Below are 21,323 nucleotides of genomic sequence, written 5' to 3' on the forward strand. Positions count from 1 at the left end.
GTAGTGCACAATTTACATTGTAAAATAAATATACTTGGATATTTTGAACTCAAGTGGTTGGCATGAAACTATATAACTTCATTAAAGCCAAAGAGAGAACTCTTTATACCCATTATTTTAGAGGGACTTTGCTATGAGAAAAACATTCAAATAAAAATAATTTAAAAAGAATTAATCTACTCACCTTATAAATGCTTCCCATAATTTAATTACGATAAGATATTTATAAAGTGCCATTCATCAAGAAGGCTTTCAAAATACTTCACAAATTATACAGCCCATAATACATCTGCTCTTCTCTAAGAGCAGTTTCCACGATTACAATACATGCCAACTACTTCTAGGGAGCTACAAAGTAATTCTGAGCAGCAAAGAAAAATCATCCCACTGAAGAGGAGAAACTGATGATAGGCAAAGTTATCATTAATGAGCATTTGTCTGAGATGACAGTTTAGAAAAAATTAAGTTCACATAACTATACCAGATTCTTCTACCTGGAGCCATCCAGACTTAAAATTTTATCTGGAAAAAGGACTTCCAAAAATCCAACACGAAGTATCATTTTTATTCATTCTTAACACTAAAGTGGTTCTCTGTTGAATCTCCCATCCTAAGACAAAATTGATCCAATATGTACATGATGTGACTGTATTATAATCTGGTGTGAAGCTGGAAGATGTAATCAGATTTCATTGAACAGAACTTCCTAGTTAACAATCTTTTCCACCCAACTTGCTCTTCTCTGAAGTAATAATGATTTTATTTTAACAATTTCCTTCACAATGGACAGATTAAAACACCAGAAAGATGCCAAACAAAACCTACGGATAAGGACATATCCTCAGTGAAAAGTCGTACCGCACCAAAAGTCCCACAAATATTCTATTTTGTTGGCCTGACTGCTGGCAGGCAGACAGATGCATATGGAAGAGGTAAGTAGAAGATGAAAACAGGAGGTTTTGTGATATCAAACCACCCTCTTCACGAGAGGTGTGGGAAAGGAACACACAACATATTTGAAATAATTTGAAGCCTTTACACTAAAATTAGATGGCTTTCTAGTATCACACTGCCCCTACCACAGCCTTTTGCATCTTGCTGACGATGAAACTCCCGTGATTCACCCTAACCTTAAATACTATGAACTAAATGTGACACAATGTAGAAGTATTGCAGGTTAGGGTTCAAGTGGGCTTTGACTGTGTCAGTCACCAGTGCCTGATCCAAAGTGCTAATGCAGACTGAAAGTGGAGCATAGGGGGCTACTAATAGTTAATTCCCTGGATTTTTGTGCATTTGGAATATTTCTTCTCCTAAAATATTAGTATGTTGAGGCTTTCTGGTAAGCAAATAAAACATGAAATAAAACTCAAAGATACATTTGAAATGAGATCTTGAGAAAATAACATACTTAAAGATTGAGTAACAGTTTTCATGTCTACCTCTGAGTGATATTCACCTTAACAATCCACCACCCAGCTTTATAACTGTTACTTCAACTCTGAATTTTTATTCACGAGTTAACTGTTATTAAGTATTTGCAATACAAAATGTCACAGTAATATGAAATACACACTGCAGACAGACTTCTTATAAAATACAAGTACTACTGACACACATTTTTAAAGCTGTATAGGAGCATTTACATACATTGCTATTTGTCTGATTTGGTTACTAGTCTAATATTCCTAAATGGCAGTTCAGAAGAAATCTCTTCATTATGGCTGGTTGCAATCCTAATACATCACATACAGACATGATATCCCTAGATATCTGAGAAGGACCACATTCTGGATATGCAAAGTGATCACCTTCCTTTTATTTATGCGTGCCCAAACTTATTTTCATAGGCAATGACAGCTTAAAATAAGATGAACAGAATTTTAACCAAATGCTGGCATAGCATTACTCTTAGGTCTCCGAATTGCTGCATGACACCTTGCATTAAGCTGTACATCTGGAAAGCAAAACAATATCAACTGTATGCTGTACAATACAATACTACATATTGCATCCTGTATTATGCTTACACCAATGTAAAATGCAGCTATTTTTATTTATTCGTGCCACACAACTATGTGTTTAACAAAACAATCATGACCTCATAAAGAAATATTTCACAAATTCTTTGTGCCTCTGCCTATCCTGAAATCTAGCAAATGCATTTCTATGCTCAAAGACACAGCTAAGGTTAAATACACAGATAATTGCAATGTCAACAGGTTCTAGGAGCACAGGTATGAGTTTCGGGACACTGGGCAATCCCTACTCCCTTCCAGAAGGACATTTACCGGACAAAGAGTAACAATGCAAACAGCTCCAACCACTTCAGGCTGCCCTCTTGAACCACAAATATCAAATACCCTTATCTCAGCATCTTCCTACCTGTATACGCCAGAGGACCAAATATTAGCAGCATTTACCATTAAGGGGGGGGTAAGGTCCCATTTGGTATTTTTTTCTTCTGCCTAGGGCTGAAGCTGCTTTTTTCAATAGGCAGAACTGCAACAAAGCCCATGCTGCCCGGGCAGCTTCCCAGAGATAGCAGCAAATGAGGAGGCTGCTATTTGCATTTGTTGATTTAAGAGAGGATGGGGGGAGCACAAGGGAGCGGGAGACTGCTAAAGTAATTCCCATATTGTCTGCAGCCTGTATTGACAGTGATCATCAGTCACCTGCTCATACTTCCTTCACCCCGGCCTTCAGAGGGAGACCAAAGGTTACGCTGGGTCACAGGATCTGGAGGGAAATGAAAAGACATGCAAAATCAAGCTGCCAACCCACTGCATCTGTAGACAGAGTTATCCCCACTAGGCCACATGTTCCAAAAACTAAGACGTTTTAATAGTCTCATGAGAACTTGTTAAAATATAACGATGAAGAGAATAGAGAGGAAAAATGCCAAGCTCTGCTTGCAATTACTGCAGTATTTAGCTGGGATATTTACAACCAAAAAAGCACATTTGCCTTTTCAGGATGCTGCTTTGCATCACAAAGGCCTTCTCATTTGCACAAACAAAATCAAGCATTTGTGTCATGTTGCTCCTCTACACAAATATTCACTGCTCCAGTTTCAGAAGTGGGATGCATTGCATGGCATTCTTTCCCAAGTCTCTTATTTAGACCCAGAAACTGTACTGGCATCCTCAAAAACTGAGGAGCAGAGATCATGCTATGCAAACATACTTTACCATAGTAATGTTAGCAACTAAACGGCGTTTTCAAAGTTCACAGAGCTCTAGTTATACTGTCATGTTAGCGAGGGCTATAGGTGACTACCTTCATGCAACACTCAAACAGTTTTCATGTACTTTCAATTACTGCTTATTCAAAATATTCTCTTTTTTTTCCCCCAAACTGTTCTGGTAGAATCCCAACACCTATAAACTTTGTATCTAATGTGCAAGAGAAACCCCAAATCCAATCTTGGAACACACAGCCTAAAGATGCATTGCCACAACTCAGTCCTCACTCACACAAGCAGATCCACTGGAGTCAACCAAGCTCATTTGCATGAGAACGGCATGAAAGATTAGACTTCAAAAGGAGGGCCAAATTCTGCTTGTAGAAGCAGAAAGACTGCCCAGACACATGCAGGACTGCAAAATTTGACCCCAGAATGTTATCCCCAAGATGTCTTGCCAGAATAAGTCAGATATTTAATACAACTGTGAAATCTGAAGCTACTTGACAGTGACACCTCCAGCACTTGGGAAGGGGATGGGACAGATGGACAGCTCAGAAGCCTGAATTCTCATGCAATTCTAATTAGTAAAATTCCTTCAAATCATCCACAGTGACGGCTTCACTCCATGTTTTTATGGAAAGTGAGGGAAAAAAAGGTTCAGATTTGTAATATTTAAACATTAGAAATCTACCATTCAGTTAGTATTACAGAGCAGCAATTACAAGACAAGCTGAAGTGAAATTACATGAAGCAAGGCAGGGGCCCATTTTGCCATACGTTCTGTGAACACAGCATTGCTACCTTAGGTGAAGGTGCCAATTAGGACAGTAAAAACAGTAATTCAGTGTTTAAACCAGCATTTCTTTCAAGACAGAAACAGTTCTATTTGTACTGCATTACTGTTCCTATGCCCCCACTGAGACACAAGCTGAATGTTCTTTTGAGAATATAAAAACCTGGCCCTCCTCTCATCTGCAGATAAAAAAAATAAGGTGAAGAGATTTAGCAACTTACCCTAAATCCATGTGAGCATTCCACAGCAGAAGTAATGGAAACATACCTCCTGAGTTCTAGCCCGGGATTTTAACTATAAAATTAACCTTCTTTAATACAGTAAGTTATTATCATGATAGTTTTGACAACCGGCAAAGGAGGTGAAAAAGATTAGCAATTTTTCAGAACAGCTTACTGCCAAAGATTATAAAAATTTATGTCCTTATGCCTCAATTAAACAAGAGAGCCATATAAAAAAAGCGTAAGTGTCTGTAATACATGCCACCTCTTTTTATCTGTGTTTGGATTACTTAGGGTTAAGAGGCAGCTGCGAGATACTAATTGATATGTTGCTATGATACAAAATCAGTTATAAGTCATCATTTTGCTATCTAAAAAGCAAAAAGAAGAAAAAAAAAAAATCTCTTGCTATCTTCTGTGAAAAATCCTAGCCTTCCTTTCACAGCCCTGAAAGGTGAAACCAAGGGCTCTGACCAACATAAGACAGAACTGGAGGAAAGGAAAGCATTTCTTCCCTAGTGACTTCCCCAGGCGGCATTGTGGCACCTTCGGTCCCTCACCTCCACTCCCAGTCTCCCACATTTTCAAGAGCTAGGCAAGCCAGCACCTACGGAACAGACCTGTGAAAATACTAATTAAGCTCCATCAAAACCCACTGCTAACCAAATTAACACACATCACTTCCAAAAAAACAACTTTTAATAGCCAGCCAGGGCAGGGGGCCTGCGAGAATGGGGGGTACAAGCAAAACAAAAGACAGACTCCTGGAAAGATCTCTCCAGTTAATCTCCAGAAACCAAGAACTGTGAAAAGCAGCTTCTCATCTCACCCTTCAACAAAGCACTGCCATTGCAACCACACTAGCAAAAAAAAACCCCCACTTTATTTTGTTGCTAAGCTGAGAAGGAAGAGAACAAGTAAATACCCAATAAACTATCAAAACAGCACAAACTTGACTTACCTGAAGACAGTTTTAAGTGTGCTGCTGATGAATCTGTTATTAAGCCTGGCAAAGCCTAGCTCTACGCATCAGGTAAGAGTTTTAACATCCTGATTCTTCACCCCATCATTACTGATTCTGCCCAGGTTTTGCCATTATTTTTCCCCAAATAGCATCAGCAGGATGAAAGGTGCACCCAAAATGAAACAATAAAATGCAACAAGCTTCAAGGGAAGAAAAAAGAAACACAGAGCATGCTTAGTGCAATGCCACAATTTGTTTTGTCTCAATATCTGAATGACAGCACTGATATTCTTACCATAGCTGTGCTGATTTTGGCTGGGATAGAGTTAATTTTCTTCACAGTAGCTGGTATGGGGCTACTTTTTGGATTTGTGTGCGAAACAGTGTTGATAACACAGGGATGTGCTAGTTATTGCTGAGCAGTGCTTAGAGTCAAGGGCTGTTCTGCTTTTCACCCCACCCCACCAGCAAGCAGGCTGGGGGGGGGGGCACAAGGCTCTGGGAGGGGACACAGCTGGGACAGCTGACCCCAACTGACCCAAGGGATATTCCAGACCGTATGATGCCATGCTCAGCAAAAAAAGCTGGGAGGGAAGAAGAAGGAAGGGGGGAACGTTCAGAGTGATGGTATTTTGTCTTCCCAAGTCACCATTACACGTGATGCAGCCCTGATTTCCTGGAGATGGCTGAACACCTACCTGCTGATGGGAAGTGGTGAATGAATTCCTTGTTTTGCTTTGCTTGCACTCGCGGCTTTTGCTTTACCTATTAAACTGTCTTTATCTCAGCCCACGAGTTTTCTCACTTTTACTCTTCCAATTCTCTCCCCCATCCCACTGGGGGGGAGTGAGTGAGCGGCTGTTTGGGGCTTAGCTGCCAACGGGGGTTAAACCATGACAATAGCTTATATGTACTAACACAGATTTGGAAAAAATCCACTCAATCCCATCCACTAATTGGGCAACACAACCACTGTTGACATTAGTATCCACAAGACCTGAACAAGAGCAAACAAAAAAAATATTTTGCGTGTAACAGTCAAAAATACATGTGTTGGAGTACTTCCAACTTAAAAAAAAAAAATCACAACTACCTTATAAATAAACATGGTAAGATGGTGAGGAAACCAGACTTACAGTAAGGTCACAGCTTTGGGAAAGGCAAAACCTTTATTTTTCCTTAAGTGATTACTGCTCTGTAGCAGCACCATCCAGGCCTTGCTGCAAGATGCCAAGAAACATTAATACCAAATAAAAAAAGCTTAACATGTAAGAGAATGTGGCAAATCAGATTTTAGCCTGAAGCACTGAGGAGTTTTTCATGCACAATTCTGAAGACAGCATAAATCTGCTTACTGTATGTGCCTGATTTAACTACTGTGACCTGCTTGTGAAAAGAAGCTGGCTGCACGAAGAGAAAAATGAAACCTCCAGCAGTATGAAATTGTACCATTTCAGCATTTGGGTTTTTTCTTTAATGAAACTTAAGAATTACCATGCTTATCTGATTTTTTTTTTGGCTACTTTAAACAATGCGGAGTCTTTTCACAGATCTAACTGTAGCTCTGTCTAAAGTTTCAACACTTCTTTTGTTTCATCTGCAAACATACAAAGGAGTAATTAGGTTTATATTGATGTTGCACATTTGCGTATAACTCAGCTGAAAATACAGCACAGCTACTTTGGCGTAATTTCATTATCAATAACAGAGAAGTGCATCTCCAGTAGCTAGCTTGGAAAAATCTGCTCAAAGTAAGCATTGAGAACACATCTGAAAATTAAATAAAACTAAACTAAGAAATCACAAAACAGACAAGTAAGATACTTTTTAATCTCTGCTTGAGCCTGTACTACTCTTATTGCTGCAGACAGCTTTTGAAGGAGACCTTTAACATCACAGGCTGATTAATGTAATGAAGGAAGATTGCTCTCACTGACAATAAATGCACTGAATTTGGAGAAAAGCAATGAGGGGACACACAACATGGAAAAGGGGAGAAACAGAGGGGAAGGAGGGAAGGAGGGAAGGGGACAAAGGATAAAAGCTACAGAGTATCACTGTTTTTATTTAGATTACTACATCATCTTCCTTTTGTCACCCAAATTCTCTCCTGTACAGCGCAGAGAGCAGTTTCTGCTTCAGAAGTTCTTGCATCACCTTTATCCACCAAAGATCCAGCTTCATAAGACAGTGGGGATCAAAGATGTATAGAAACTGATACCCCTCCAGATGCTCTTCACATCTAAATGACAGATACTACTTTATACTGAAATCAATCTTTGCAGGTGAAACCACTTATTTCCCACATGGCTTGTCCCCAGTTGTTCTTTTGTTTTCTCTCTTTTATGGAAAAGGTTTTACTCCTATTATAAATAAAAAGGTGGGTTGCCTAAGTAACTGTCATTTACATGTAATGACTAAACAGTAAAATGATTTTATATAGGAAAAGCAAACAGAAACTGCTCTGACAATCTCCAGTCATCTGCCCTCTACTTCAATCATAAGCCTCAGATACAACTAGCTAAGTGCAATACAAGAATATTCTGAGGCATAGTAACAGCCTTCTATTATCCAATTGAGTAAAATAAAAATTACAATCTATGGTGGTTAAATTGAAAAGTGTAGTATGGTTGGCCTAGAAAAAGAGTTAACAGAAAAACATCCAAAAGATATCAAACTTAAAAAGCCTTTTTAATGCGTATCAAAAGCAGAAGTAATATAGACCCAACAGACGATCAAATTTCAGAATGAGCAAACGCAGAAGATAGAACTAAAGTAACAAGATGGAATGGTTTTTTGTGTTCATACTCACTCCAGGGAAGCTCATCACATTGGTTCCCATATGAGAACCCCTCTTCGCAGGGATCTGAAACAAGTTCCCTCATGTGAAGTACCAGTAGTAGAGGTCAGGAAACAGAGACAAAACAAGCTGTAGAGAGCTGGCAAGACATACAGCACTTAGGAATTTTAAGGAAACTAAAAGATGAAATGTCAAACCTACTGATGGTGCTGTGTAAGTTTGCCCCTAAAACTGCCTCAAGTACAGAGACTTAAAAAAGCTGGTTAATGCAATGCCAACACTCTAGTCAGAAAGGTATGGACAGGACACCTAATGTTTGTACTCGCCAAGTTGCTAAGAACTCTTGTACAGAACAGAGGCAGTGAAACCCAAAGATAAATACGATGTGTTGGGGGAGGACCAATCATAGCTTTTGTAGAGAAAAGTCACATCTCACAAATCTATTATTAATATTTTTTTTTTAAGGAGTCAATAAGCAAGTAGACAATGGAAAGTCAATTGATAAGTCTGTGGATTTGTGCTTGACAAGATCTCACACCACAGTCTCTTAAAAAAATCCTTAGCTGGCAATGGGTATGAGGGAACATCCTCATGATCCTTCTCAAGTATTTCTTGGAATGTACCAAACAGTGGCCAGGAATAAGCAGACATGTTTCCACAGTCGAGAGAGGACTCTAGAGAAATCCTGATGAGATCTCTGCTTGGGCTTGTGCCATTCGATTCACATATGATCTAGGACAAGAGTAAAGCATGAGACGGTAACAACTGCTGAACGATTATTTGAGTCAGTAAAGATGTATAAATAGATCTTGCAAAGCTGAGCAGTTGCTCAGCAGAGGAAGTAACAGATGAAATTCAGTATCAAGCAATTCAAAATAATCCAGCTTCTGTGATCAATGACAGGCTATTAGCTGATGTATACAAAAATGACATCTTAGAATTAAAATAAGTATTTCTATTACAGTATTAGTTCATTGCCCGGTAGAATTCCAAAAATCCCAAATACCAATTCATGAATAATTATAGAAGGAACAGAAAACAAAACAGAAACCACCACTATGTCACTAAGTCTTCTTTGCACTTCTGGGTCCAGTGGCTCAAAAATGCCATAGCTGAAATGGAAACAGTACAGAAGAACAAGGGTGATCAGAGGAATTAAACTGATCCCATAACAACAAAAACCAAACCAGGACAGGATTTTACAAGTTTGGAATACAGATAGCTGAGGGAAGCTAGAATACAGGTCTACAAAATCGTGATGGATATGAAGAAGGTAATTAGGGAATGACTATTTACTGTCTCTTCCTGTACAAGTACTGGAAGTACAAGAAGCTATTTCAGTAGAAGAACACAAGGAAAACAAATGGAACTACCAGCAAGAAAAAAAGAGATCTCCTTTTCCATAGAACATATACTCAAGTACAGAACTCCTTACTACAGCATGGCTCCAAAATATAAATGAACAAAATAGATCAAGCTCCTCCAGGAGGTTCTCAGCATAAAAGCATTATTCTGGGCTTGGGAGGTGCTGGGTTGTAGACGGCCAGATAGTAGGAATACTTCCGCAAACCTCTTTCCTATGTGCTTATGCTTTTCTTCAGACATCTGCTTTCAGCCACTGCTGGAGAAAGCCTGCTAGAGCAGATGGTCCTTCAGACTGATCCAGCATAGACATTAGCATGCCAACTTCTTTCACCAGCTCTAACTTTACAACAATGCTCCTGAGTGACAAGTCATCTCTAAAAGCACCTAAATGACCAAGAGACACAGAGAAAACGATCTCCTGCATCCTTAAAATATTAACCTTGGGCTAGCAGGCCAAGCCAACATCAAGCACCGTTGTCAAACTATACATAACATAAATTACTAGTATCAGAGATATTTCTAAGGAAACAAACTACAATATTAGCTAAGCATAGCTTTTGCTAGTGTAAATATTGAACACTACATTTCATACCACTGTATGCACACGCTGACACCCAGCCAGGTCCACTTAAGTCACATTTTCTGATCAGGACCAAAGACAAAACATCAACACAAAGATTAAGGCCTGAATGCTAAAAACAGTTGGTCCAAACCAACTTTTCACCTACCTTCTACATTTTATCTTCTATTAATTATGTCATAGTTCCTTAGCTTATCTGTCTGAAACCAATGTGAGTTGCAGCAGATACAGCTATAAAGACTAAATTTACCACATAATCTGATCTGAATAAATTCACCCATATGTAAAAAGCCTGCGTTTAAACTGTTCTTAAAAACCTCCCATGACAGAGGTCCTACATTCTCTCTGGGCAATGGCTAAGACAGTAAACAGCTGAAATAAAATCTTCCCTAATTTTTGTATCGCCTCCCTTCTGCATTTCATCTCTCTTTCAAAAGGCTAAATTAGACCCTAAAATATAAGTCTCATGGCACAAATTGTTGTCCTAGGTATGGATGAAATTTAAAGCATCCTTTATCACTGTCATACTTAGATTGCAGGATATTGGTTTTGCTTGTTAACCAAAAACTGAGGGTTTTTTTTTCAGTCCTTTAACTAGTGATTTAACATATTTAAATGCTTTCAGGAAAGGTAGTTACAAAAAACAAGAATACTTTTCATCATATTCACTCTGAAATCTAAGCCACACACAGTCAATTATTTTCACTTTCTATTGTGGTAATTCAAGGCAGAAATACTAAACTAACCCGCAAGAAAAAAGTCCAGGCCAGAATAATACTATAATATTTCAAGTGAATCCCTACAATATAGTATCTGTCATACTTTCTTCCTTAACAGGAGTAGTCAATGTTAATGTGACTTAATGAAGAATCCTGACAACATTATCATATTTCTGAATTGAAATGACTTGATTATACTCTCCTTGAAGCTATTATTTACATCTTAATAAAGGACTATCATTACAGTTCTCTAATGGCTCAAAAGCGATCAAATAACAGTGAAAAAACATAACCTGAGAGCAAAAAATACTTCATCCAGCTACATAAATTTGACAAGTGCGTATAATATGAACAAACAGCACATAAAAATTAAGTGCATGAAGCAAAACTGAAAGAAATTCTTTATGCTCAGAACAGGGAAGAAGGGAGCACACATAATTTTAATAAAACCGCAGTTAACTTGGGCTCACTTTTAGAATTAAAAATAATGAAATCCCCAGCCTGCACCTCTCCACCCTCAGTTTCTATCAAATGTCCAAAATTCTTAGTTTTGACTACAAGTCTGTAAGTACCTTGTTTCAGGTTTTATTAATGCCTAAAGTGTTATTGTTTTTCATAACAAAGCAATAGAAACCAGAAAAATACCTGGGTAGAGGTGTTTCAATTCTTCAGCAACTTTGAACATACTCAAGAATTTTGTTTGTTTTATTACCTGAACAACTGGAATACATCATCAACTTTACTAAATAATTGTTAAAAAACTCCTTGATCTCTATCAAGCACTAATCAGGCAAGAAAAACTCTGAACTTATTATCTCAAAATACTGCTGGTTTTCCAGCAGTGAAACTGGAGTAGACTAAACAATTTAATACTTCTTTCCAGAAGATGGAATTGGACTCAGCAATCTAAACTGCCACAAAAATATCTTCTAAAATTTTATGCCACTTATTTACATAGCCCCTTCTGCAGAAAGCCATTTTATTTCACCACAGTTAATGTCATTAGCTTACCATAATAACACATCTCATTCATGATTTCTCAAGACAAGGTCAACCTTCTGACGAAGCTGAGGAAGACAGTTTACAGTTTGGGCGCACAGAAACATTAAGACTGAGGTCAGCTCGGTCCCTATTAGATGACTTCTGACCGAATATAGATTGTCCTCACCTGACTTCCCCCTGCCTTCTCACTCCAGGTTTGTATTGGCAGATCATCCTGCATCTGCCAGGCCAGCCACACACATAGTTGTTCCCTTGCCGAAATCCGCTAAAACAGACTAAACTAGATTACAGGTACTATGACCATTGGCAGTAACTGCAGACAGTAACTACAAACAGGCAGGTGTGGGCAAGGATGCAGAGGTACCCTTATCTAATTTCAGTTAGATTTTCCACACAGTTCTTGACCTGCTGGCAAAAGATTGAGAAGAACAATGGGGATGGAGAGAGCAGGAAATGACTGATTCCTTGCCTTCTTGCTTCTGTTCCTTTGGTACTTCCAGTGAGAGTTCTGTGATACTGGTCTACTCATTCCTTACTCACCTAAAGCTAGCTGTGAAAATGCTCACCATAAGAACAAACTCTTCTGGTCAACAATATTAAAATAATTAATTAAAATACCATTCCCCTCTTTAAAAACCTCTCTTCCTGTCAAATTTGAAGGGAGTGAGGATAGAAGAACCCAAACAGTTTGACAGAAAAGCCTTACACTACAGAAACATGACAGGAGGTCCCCAGAGTAGCAGAGGGATTACATTCAGGGATATCCCTCTTTATTCCATCTCCCTTCTTTCTAAGGTAGATAGCTGTACATTATAAAGCACGGTGTCCATTAGTTAAAGGGACTTTATAACCCTATGTACAAACATCCTTAAAGGCATGAGGATGATAAAACATTCAGAATAGGCAGCCTCAAAACAGAATTTTTTGAGTATGATGGAAGAAACACTAAATATATAGTTTAAAGCTCCAACTGTCACAGAAGCAAAGACTACTTTACTTTCTTAGCAGTTAGCTTAATATAAAGTGCTGCTGCAGCCAATATATTAGTATCATTAAACAGGAGCATTTAACTATCTATAATACAAACAGCAAATCTAGTTTAAGTCCAAGATTCTTCACAAGCACACAAAAATTAGAGATTATCAAAAGCCCTCCCAGCAGTATTAAATAAAACATGTTCCCAAAGTTACTATGAACAGATGAAAATTGTTTCCCAGAAACTATCCTATTAGCTTTAAACTACATAAAGAAAATTTAACATTTCATCCTCATCAGCTACTCATAAATCAAATCTTCAGTCTTATCTGCATACACGCAGCTTGTTTTTAAAATTCTGCTGTAATTGAGGGGAAAAATAATTAAGCAGTATCATTGGTCATCTTACCATTGTTCCCTGGTGGTTGTAATGCATCTCCTGTCAAGCTACACCATCCAACTGGGAAAATATCTCGAGAATCACATCTGCACCAATAGTCAAATGCTCCTCTCCAGCCATCAAATGTAACAAAAACTTCATCTCCTTTAACATCTCCAATGGTTGCTGGGCAAATCAAGTATGGGTTCTTTCTATCTATAGCTTCAAGTTTCATTCCAACTTTAAAACAGTTTGGCACAGGTTTTGGTGGCTCCTGCAAAAGTAAGAGTGGTAGAATATTTGTATTTCTGTGGCCTCTTAAAAAAGAATAATAAAAAAACCCCTCTATTTTTCTTCAACACCCTTACTTCTCATACTTACTGCTCTCAAAAAGTTATAGTAGACATTCAAGGAAACTTACTTGTATTTCAGATTTGCTTTTGCTCTTATGTATTATAAAAATCCAGATTCTGTTCCTACAAACACAGCTGGAATAATTAGCAAAATTCTCCACGACAGAAAGGCCTTGCTAGAAGTATTTACATAAGCAATAGGTTGCACCCAATACATTATGTCTGGGCAGCAAGACAGCGAAGACACTAAAATGAAATTATTACATGCTAATAAAGAAGAGGAGGTTTTCAGGGAATGGGTGTTTCTGGGGACTGATAACTGTCTGGTAAAAGCTTCACCTCCCAATTACTTCATGAAAAATTCATTACCATTGGACATTATTTATAGGCCTCTGTTAACTCAGTTGGCCTTAGACCAATTTGAAGTGGACAAAAGAAAAACAAAAATTGAGTCAATGTGACCAGCATAGGTGTACCCCCACAGCAGGAGTTGTGACCCGATGGAACCTGAATTACTACCTCAGCCTCAGGAACCTCATTATCCAAAAGCCATCTCAGACATACTGGTAGGCTAGCACAGGGAAGCATGGCTCATCATGCTTCAGAAAATTTATATTACCTTATATTAAAAAAAAAAAAAAATAATTATATAAAGTTAACACACAAGCAATGCGATTACAGGTCTGAACCGAAGTGTTTGATTTGCTGACATACATGTCAACATCACTCTCAGTATCAAAAATGAAGGCACTCAATGTAACAGCAGGGTTTTAACACCTCGACAAAAAAATTGAACTAACAAGTCATTTTAGCATTACTGTTGTTTTTATATAATTTTTCATGTTTCACAGTAACTTACTCAAGAGTCATATCTAAAACAATGAACAGCTTTTTCTGCTATTTTCAACTACTTCCTAACTACATTTTAAATTATGAGTACGTGCCCAATGAAAACGTTTTAACAAAACCTTTCCAGGCACCACTGTATTCCAATGGCTCTTATTCCCCACTAAATTTTGTTTTCACTCCTGTGCACAATCACATGAATATGATACTGTTAAGAAATGTGATATGCATTGTATCTTAAATCCACAAGACACAAAAAATGAGCTAACATAATTTTTCTAAATAACAGACCACACTTTAAAGTCTCAACTCAGGAAAAGAGATGCCCATCTCAATGGACTAGAAGCAGATCATTTCCTGTCTAGCTTTGTAGCTTGCCAGTCCAGTTCAAAGTAATTTTAAATAATAGTCTTGCCTTCCTGTGCTGCAGACAACAGGGTAATATCTTGACATCCTCATTAAAAAAATGTAACCATGGACCAGTCAATGGAAAGTTGTTTACTAGCAGTCCCTTTCTTCTTACCTTCTTAAAGAATGCTGCGGGTGCCATTTCAGCTCCATTGAGAGTTCTTAAGAGAAACATTGGCCAAGAAGATGCATTCATCTGGAACCCTGAGTAACAAACAAACAAATAGCCCTACTTTCAGTTTGTAAAATAAAATTGGAGGAGAAGGATATAAAGTCTGTTTTACTAATGCCTCATTCCCTCTGTTTTGGACTTGGCCAAAATAAAAGTAGCCAAGAAGGAATAAACAGGGTCGCTGTTGCTACAGAAAGCCGTGCAATGCATTTCCATTAAGTGACTTGCCTGCAGAATCAGTCATCCTAATTTGTGATACTACAGATAAACATCTAGGACTTAAAACATCCAAGTTTATTACAGAAGATCATAAGGTTGTCCCACACAGTCCCTGGTCCAGTGGAACTTTCCCATCAAAAGCGCCTAGCTTACTTTTCAGGTCTGCTTTTTGGTCTCATTCTAAAACAACATCCTCTGCTCCAGTTTCTCTCATTTACTGAGGAGATATCTTTCTATTTTTGAGGCTCTTGTAATTCTTTCACCAGACCACAGACAAAAAAAGAACAATCGGTTTCTCTCCCTCCCCCATTAAAATAAATTAATAAATAGCCTTTAAAACCAAACACATAAGATAAGAAAAAAATAGAATTATTTTAATAAAAGAATGTATCATATTGGAAAACATAAACTGGAAGATGTTTCTACTTTAATATTCTTCATTAATAAGTGAATAAAAAGCACAAACAATAATCAGATTTCTTTAGATGAACTACCTTATTCAAGCAGAACAAAGGTTTGGCTGAAAACATTCTTATTCCAGATAATCTTCCCTCAGAATCAACTACTTCCCAGTTAAAAAAGGAACAAAACAAAACAAAAAAAATCATTTTGCTTTCTGCGCTTTCCAAATGGATGTTTCAAAGGAATGAGTAAGATAACAGACAGAGTGGACATTTTTTCTACATCTTTAGCAGTTATATGTCTGGCACAGTTCTACAGAAAAACAGACATAACAGAGCAAATCAGAAGTTTTTCCACAAAGCAAATCAGAATCTGCCAGGAACTGATGAGTTCCCTCGTAACTCAGCCTTGACAATTCTCTTAAAAAAAAAAAAAGTAACTAGAAAGGTGGAAAATACCTGCAATTCTTGATCAGTTAAATCATTAAGTCATCTAAAACTGGATTATATGTTATAATGGTTCTTTAACTAGTAGCTTTAAGCTGTCTTCAGCTGAATAAACAGGTTTCAAGTTGGAACTACCCACGCAACACCTAAATGAATACAAAACTCATATTTGATAAATGGTGTCATAATTTGAGGGCTGCTGAGCTGATTACCAGTCCTGGTTTGATATCGTAGTCTTTATGCAACCTAAACATGTGTGGTTACTGAAAATCAATATTCCTAACCAGCTAGCCCAGAAAAGACATATACAAGGAGTGACAACTAAACAACAGTTTCAATTAATTTCATTTGGCCTTTAAGTTGTCCTGGTAAAACCAGAGAAAATTTTATCCTCAACGTAATTTTTTGAGAACATTGAGCTCTCAACAACAAAAAAGCTCACCTATGAAAAAACAGAGGCTGGAACAGGAACCTTTTGCTACATTAACCACTTTATCAAAACCCTTATATAACAGGCATAATTAAACCTATATAAAAATCAGGTAGGAGGGACTATTTTAGCTAGTTATTATGATAGAACCAGAACATTAGTATCCAGAAGGTTCCCCACTACTCAGAAAAAAAAAATATAATCAGTTGCTTAAATGTCTAACAGGAGGTAATTACACACCCAATTAGCTCCCAGCTTTGCCCAGGAACAGGATGCTGTAAGACTGCCAAAAAGGCTTTTTCAAAAATTTAGCTAGGTATGCCAGAATGTTTGATTGCTGGAATTTAGCCTACCTCTAGAAAAATCTAGGGCAGGAGGGACAAAATAATGGCACTTGCATTCTTCTCTGAATAACCAGCAATTGTTAGGAGGACAGGTAAACTTACATGCCTGGGTGCAGGGAAACAGCTGCTTGCTAGGTTCTGTACTACAAGCAGCCTGATCAAATAGGAGTAAGAAACAGTATCCAAAGAGAAGGCATCAACCTTTCTACTGATGATCATGGAAAGTTTCTCTTCTTAATTCACCAACTGGCCCCATTACACATAATCAGAGTTGTTTTATTCATCAGACTGGTTTAGAAACTCATTTTAAAAAGCACTATGCTCCTGAACTGAAACCATATATTTAAAACCGTACTTATGTGTAGCTGAAGGAATCAATATACTCTTCTCTATTACAACCCTCTTTCATAATGGTATCACTGCATTCATTCTACATGGTTATACCAAGAACTTCAGAGAGGTTAAACTGGTAACTTCTCAAAAAAAAAAAAAATTAGAATCTTTTCCCCCTGGTGTCAAGAATTTCAAGTGCTTTTATTCAATACCTCTATATATCCACAGGAAAGAAGGAAAAGAAGCCCTTCTGGGCTCAAACTGTATCTATCTATCCCAAATAATATTTTTCTAGAGTGGCACGCTGGTTGCATTGCTTTGCTTGTGTTTCTGAAGCAGCACAACAGCACAAAAATCTACCCTTCTAATCTATGTGAAGTGTCTTAATGGTTATGTCAACTGCACCTGCATCTGTCTGCCTCTCTACAAGCAAGTCAAGTTTCATACTGTAGTGAATTCAGGTGTACTTTTCACCTCACCTTTCAAACAGAACTGAAAGTTGTTAGCAAATACGGATGACAAGTCTTTTGAGAAGCTACTAAGAGAAAGCATACCTATCTTCACTAAACCTCTGATGAGGAATCTGTAGGAGTTAGTGATGACACCAAACCAGAAGTAGGTTCATAACCATAAGATGGGAAACCAGTAGTAACCAATTTCTGCTTACAGTTTGTTTCTTATATTAAGAACATTATTTCTTGTCTCATCTAAAAATTACAGAAGGTAACAGGATAATGGGGTTGGGGGGGTATTGCTGTTGTGGGAGCTTTGGGGGCTGGTGATTTAAGATAAATTTTGGTCATTATTTTTCCTCCTTTTTAAAAGTAGAACTATTTTCAGGCCAAATTGAAAAAAATGTGTTTCTTTAAAGATTTCCACACCTAGAAGTTTAATCTATAACAAAAATGGTACAAGAATGCAGATCTAAATATACAGGTTAATCACAGTAAAGAAAGGTGATATCACACTTTACTACCCCTAGTAGTTAGTCAAAATGACCTCTGACTATTCATCATATAGCAAGGAATTCCTCTGTACAGTTCCCCATTTAATAAACTTCTTCAATAAAACTAAGCCCAAGCACTATTTCTCAGTTTGAGGAGACACATAACCTTGTCACCCGTATTGCTCATGGAAGGCAAGAAATACTGCCTACTATTTCTAAGCACAGGAAGGCTACACCTTGTTCATGAGCATTCCTTGTGCTCACAAACTAGTCATGACAAACTGATCAGACATCCCCCAACACGTGTCGCTTTGAGGAGATGAGAATCACATACAACATAAGCTTGCAGTTTGCTAAAGCTCTGGAGTGCTATTTTTCCTGCTTCAGAGCGGAATGCTGCAATACCGCCGTTAACCCATCCTATGCTGCCTTTCCCAGACCACAACCAGTTTGCTCAGTGCCCAAGAAAACATCAGACTGTCTGAACTGATGCACCTCCTGCAGCCCTGCGGAGCGCTTCACAGATTCGTTACCAGTAAGCACCTTCTGGTGGGCCATTCGGATTTACCGAGGAGGAAAAAGGCAAGTCAACTTTCCCCAGTTTTTACGAAGGTCTCCTAAAAGGAGCACACACAGCATCAAGCAAAACGTTGTATCCATATGCACTGGTAAGACAAGGTGTGTGTGAGGTAACATTTATAGAATGAGTGGGCACATGACAGTGTATCTCATCATTAAGAAAGCTGTCAGACACTCCCATTTAATATTAAAGGACTATTTTGAAAAAATAACAGAAGTCAAAACTAATTATTCTGCTCATTCTTATGTCAAAAGAATCCAAAAAAGAAGAAGCAGCCACAATTCACTTAGCCTGAATTAGTTTGCTTACCTCTTTTTCAATTAAATAATGGATTGGTGAAATGTTAGTACCATTGAAATTGCCCAGACAGAAAGGTAAAATGGACTTAATGAAAGCAATACTCCACACACATTAGTTCAGAAGCTTTGTTTCTTACCAAGTGGAGGCTGGAGCATGCCCCCTTTCTTTTCACAGGTCCCGATGGGCTGTATGTCCGAAGAATCCACAAGCCTCCAAAAATCATTTTTGTTGTCACTTCCATCCAGCCGCAGCCTTAGCCGGGCACCAGTGATTCCAATTACTGTAGCTATGCAAACCGAGGTAACATTGCGAGGATCATGGGCTTCCAGTTTCATGCCAACTTTGAAATCATTCGTAGGTGGAATTCTAGACTACAATAAAAGGTAAAAGACTTTTTCTTATTGTTGTAGTATTGCTAAATTTACCAGCCAGTTCAATATACAGCTTTCATTCATCCAAACATATCATATCAATGGTAAATATAAAGAAGCCTTTGAACTTGTAAGTGTTTAACAACAAGTCAGATACTTGATGTTCCTATTGCATAAACATGACTGATTTCTAAAAAGATAAGCACGCTAAGAAGGGTAACAAGGGAATCCTGACAAAGATATGAACATAAAGATAGGGGAACAGTGATTAATACTTGAAGTGAATGGAAAACAAGTACATTAGGAAACATGACATTCAACTCAAAAAAAACCCCAAATCAACCCACAAAAAAAAAAAAACCACCCACAAGATTTATTAGCTTTCAATTCAAACGAAATAATTACTCTCATTATAGGAATATCTTGGAAATGTAAACAAAATTTGGACCCTACTGCACTAGGCACTACAAAAGCTCAAGGCAAGAAAGCGTTTCTGCATCAAAAAAAAAAAGCTTACAATACAAAGAAAGAAGGCAGAAAAAGGAGTTAGTGTTAACTGCATTTTACAGAAAGAAAACACAGTCCTGAAGTCACATAAAAGTTCTGTGCTAAGACAAAAATTGCAGCTTGTGCTTATTCACAGAAAACTGAATATACACATACAATGAAATGCCAATTTAATTAGCACAGGGAAAAGGAACATTTCGAATGCAACTTGGTCTGAGCAGAACTTTCTGTCACAAGCTAAAGATGAACAAAAGAGAAGAATAATATTTTTTACTCATGTATCAATACACTACTGGCAGAGATTGACTGGATCGCAGTCTGATTACTTGCCTACTGTAGTACTGCAGGCAATATCATCTGATGACATTCAAAACTGGGACTGAATGCCTCTCACTATTCTCTTTAGATGTCTCCTCATTTTCCAGCCTAAATTTATTAATGGAAATTTTTGCCAACAGTATCATTTAACTTTAATTCTTTTTGCACCTTTGCAAATAACAACAAAATCTACAGTGTATTTACAGGGGGCAACCCCACCCTTTCTCAGTACTCTTTCAACAAGTTAAATAAGCCAAGCACTGAAGTTTCTCTTAGGAGAGGATGACTATTCTCCTACCACCCTGGCAGCCCTTTCCTGCAACTCAAGTACAAAGCTGCTCTTGAAGACAGACACAAAGGACTGTAGGCAGCCTTCCCCATGATATTTAAACCCAGTAGTACCCCATACAGACTAACACAATCTGAATCCTAATACAGTAGAAAAACCAAAACCATTGGCATTCACGTCTGCAAGACTCCTGTGTTCCTTCTCCTGCCCGCCTAACCAGGTCAGGTAGGGATCCCATAGTAAGCAGATGAGGGCGAACTTATCTGTCCAGGTATGCAGGAAAAGGCTGAAGAAATCTGCAACCGCAAGAAGTGTTAGTGACATAGTCTCCACCACATTTAATTCTTTAGAATACATCTTGCTCTACCTGCTATGGTGTGCAGGTACACTATTGACAGCACACCCTAGATCAATGGCAGGAGCCCTGGAGGAGCCCGAGCCCCAAACCCAAAGAATCGAGCAATATTCAGTGAACACTGAGCGTAGCATCTGCCAATGCTGCATTCAGACAGCAGGCTGTCTGAAAGGGGAGCCTGAGCATATTAAATTTAAAGGGCAATTAAATTTCAGGATATTGCTTGTCAAGCTGTTATTTTCTACAACCATGAAAGGCAACTGAAATTGAGAAATTGGGGAGTTTGTTTATTTGTTTGTAGAAAAGTTTAGCTTGTTTAAATACCAACAACTCAAGGCATTCTACTAAAAAGGTAGCTCTTCCATGCCAGCCCATCCTTACAGCAAAACAACAAAACCTGCTCAGTAGCAGCCTCATTTTAAGGTCTGTTCAAACCACAAGGGACTGAGCTTTTTTATTTAACATTTTCAACTGCTTGGAAAAAAAGTTTCAGAGTGAGAGAAAGGTATGGGGGATGCATCAAAATTTTAAGTAGTAATTATAAACAACTTAGAGCAACAGATAAAATACTTTAATCCATTTCCATTAGCTGTCTGTGTCTGTATCTTAATTCATGGCAGAGGCTTTAATTTATTGCTCCCCGGGTTATTTTTAATTACTACAAAATTTAAACTCTGTAGAACTCCCACAGGTCACAAATTCTAGATATAATTGTCAAA

General features: G+C 38.0%; 1 protein-coding gene across 1 annotated transcript in view; it reads right to left on the bottom strand.

Moving 5' to 3' along the window:
• Nucleotides 1–21,323, bottom strand: part of SCML2 (sex comb on midleg-like 2 (Drosophila)) — a 65,552-nt gene that overhangs the window by 21,233 nt on the left and 22,996 nt on the right. Inside the window, exons 5-7 of the mRNA XM_010571255.1 lie at nucleotides 18,901–19,135; nucleotides 14,708–14,796; nucleotides 13,016–13,259 (exon numbers count right to left, since the gene is read on the bottom strand). Coding sequence (XP_010569557.1) covers nucleotides 13,016–13,259; nucleotides 14,708–14,796; nucleotides 18,901–19,135 — 568 coding nt within the window. The remainder of the gene's footprint in view (nucleotides 1–13,015; nucleotides 13,260–14,707; nucleotides 14,797–18,900; nucleotides 19,136–21,323) is intronic.

This window comes from Haliaeetus leucocephalus, unplaced genomic scaffold, assembly GCF_000737465.1.
Source record: "Haliaeetus leucocephalus isolate CR32 unplaced genomic scaffold, Haliaeetus_leucocephalus-4.0 Scaffold317, whole genome shotgun sequence".
Lineage (NCBI taxonomy): Eukaryota > Metazoa > Chordata > Aves > Accipitriformes > Accipitridae > Haliaeetus > Haliaeetus leucocephalus.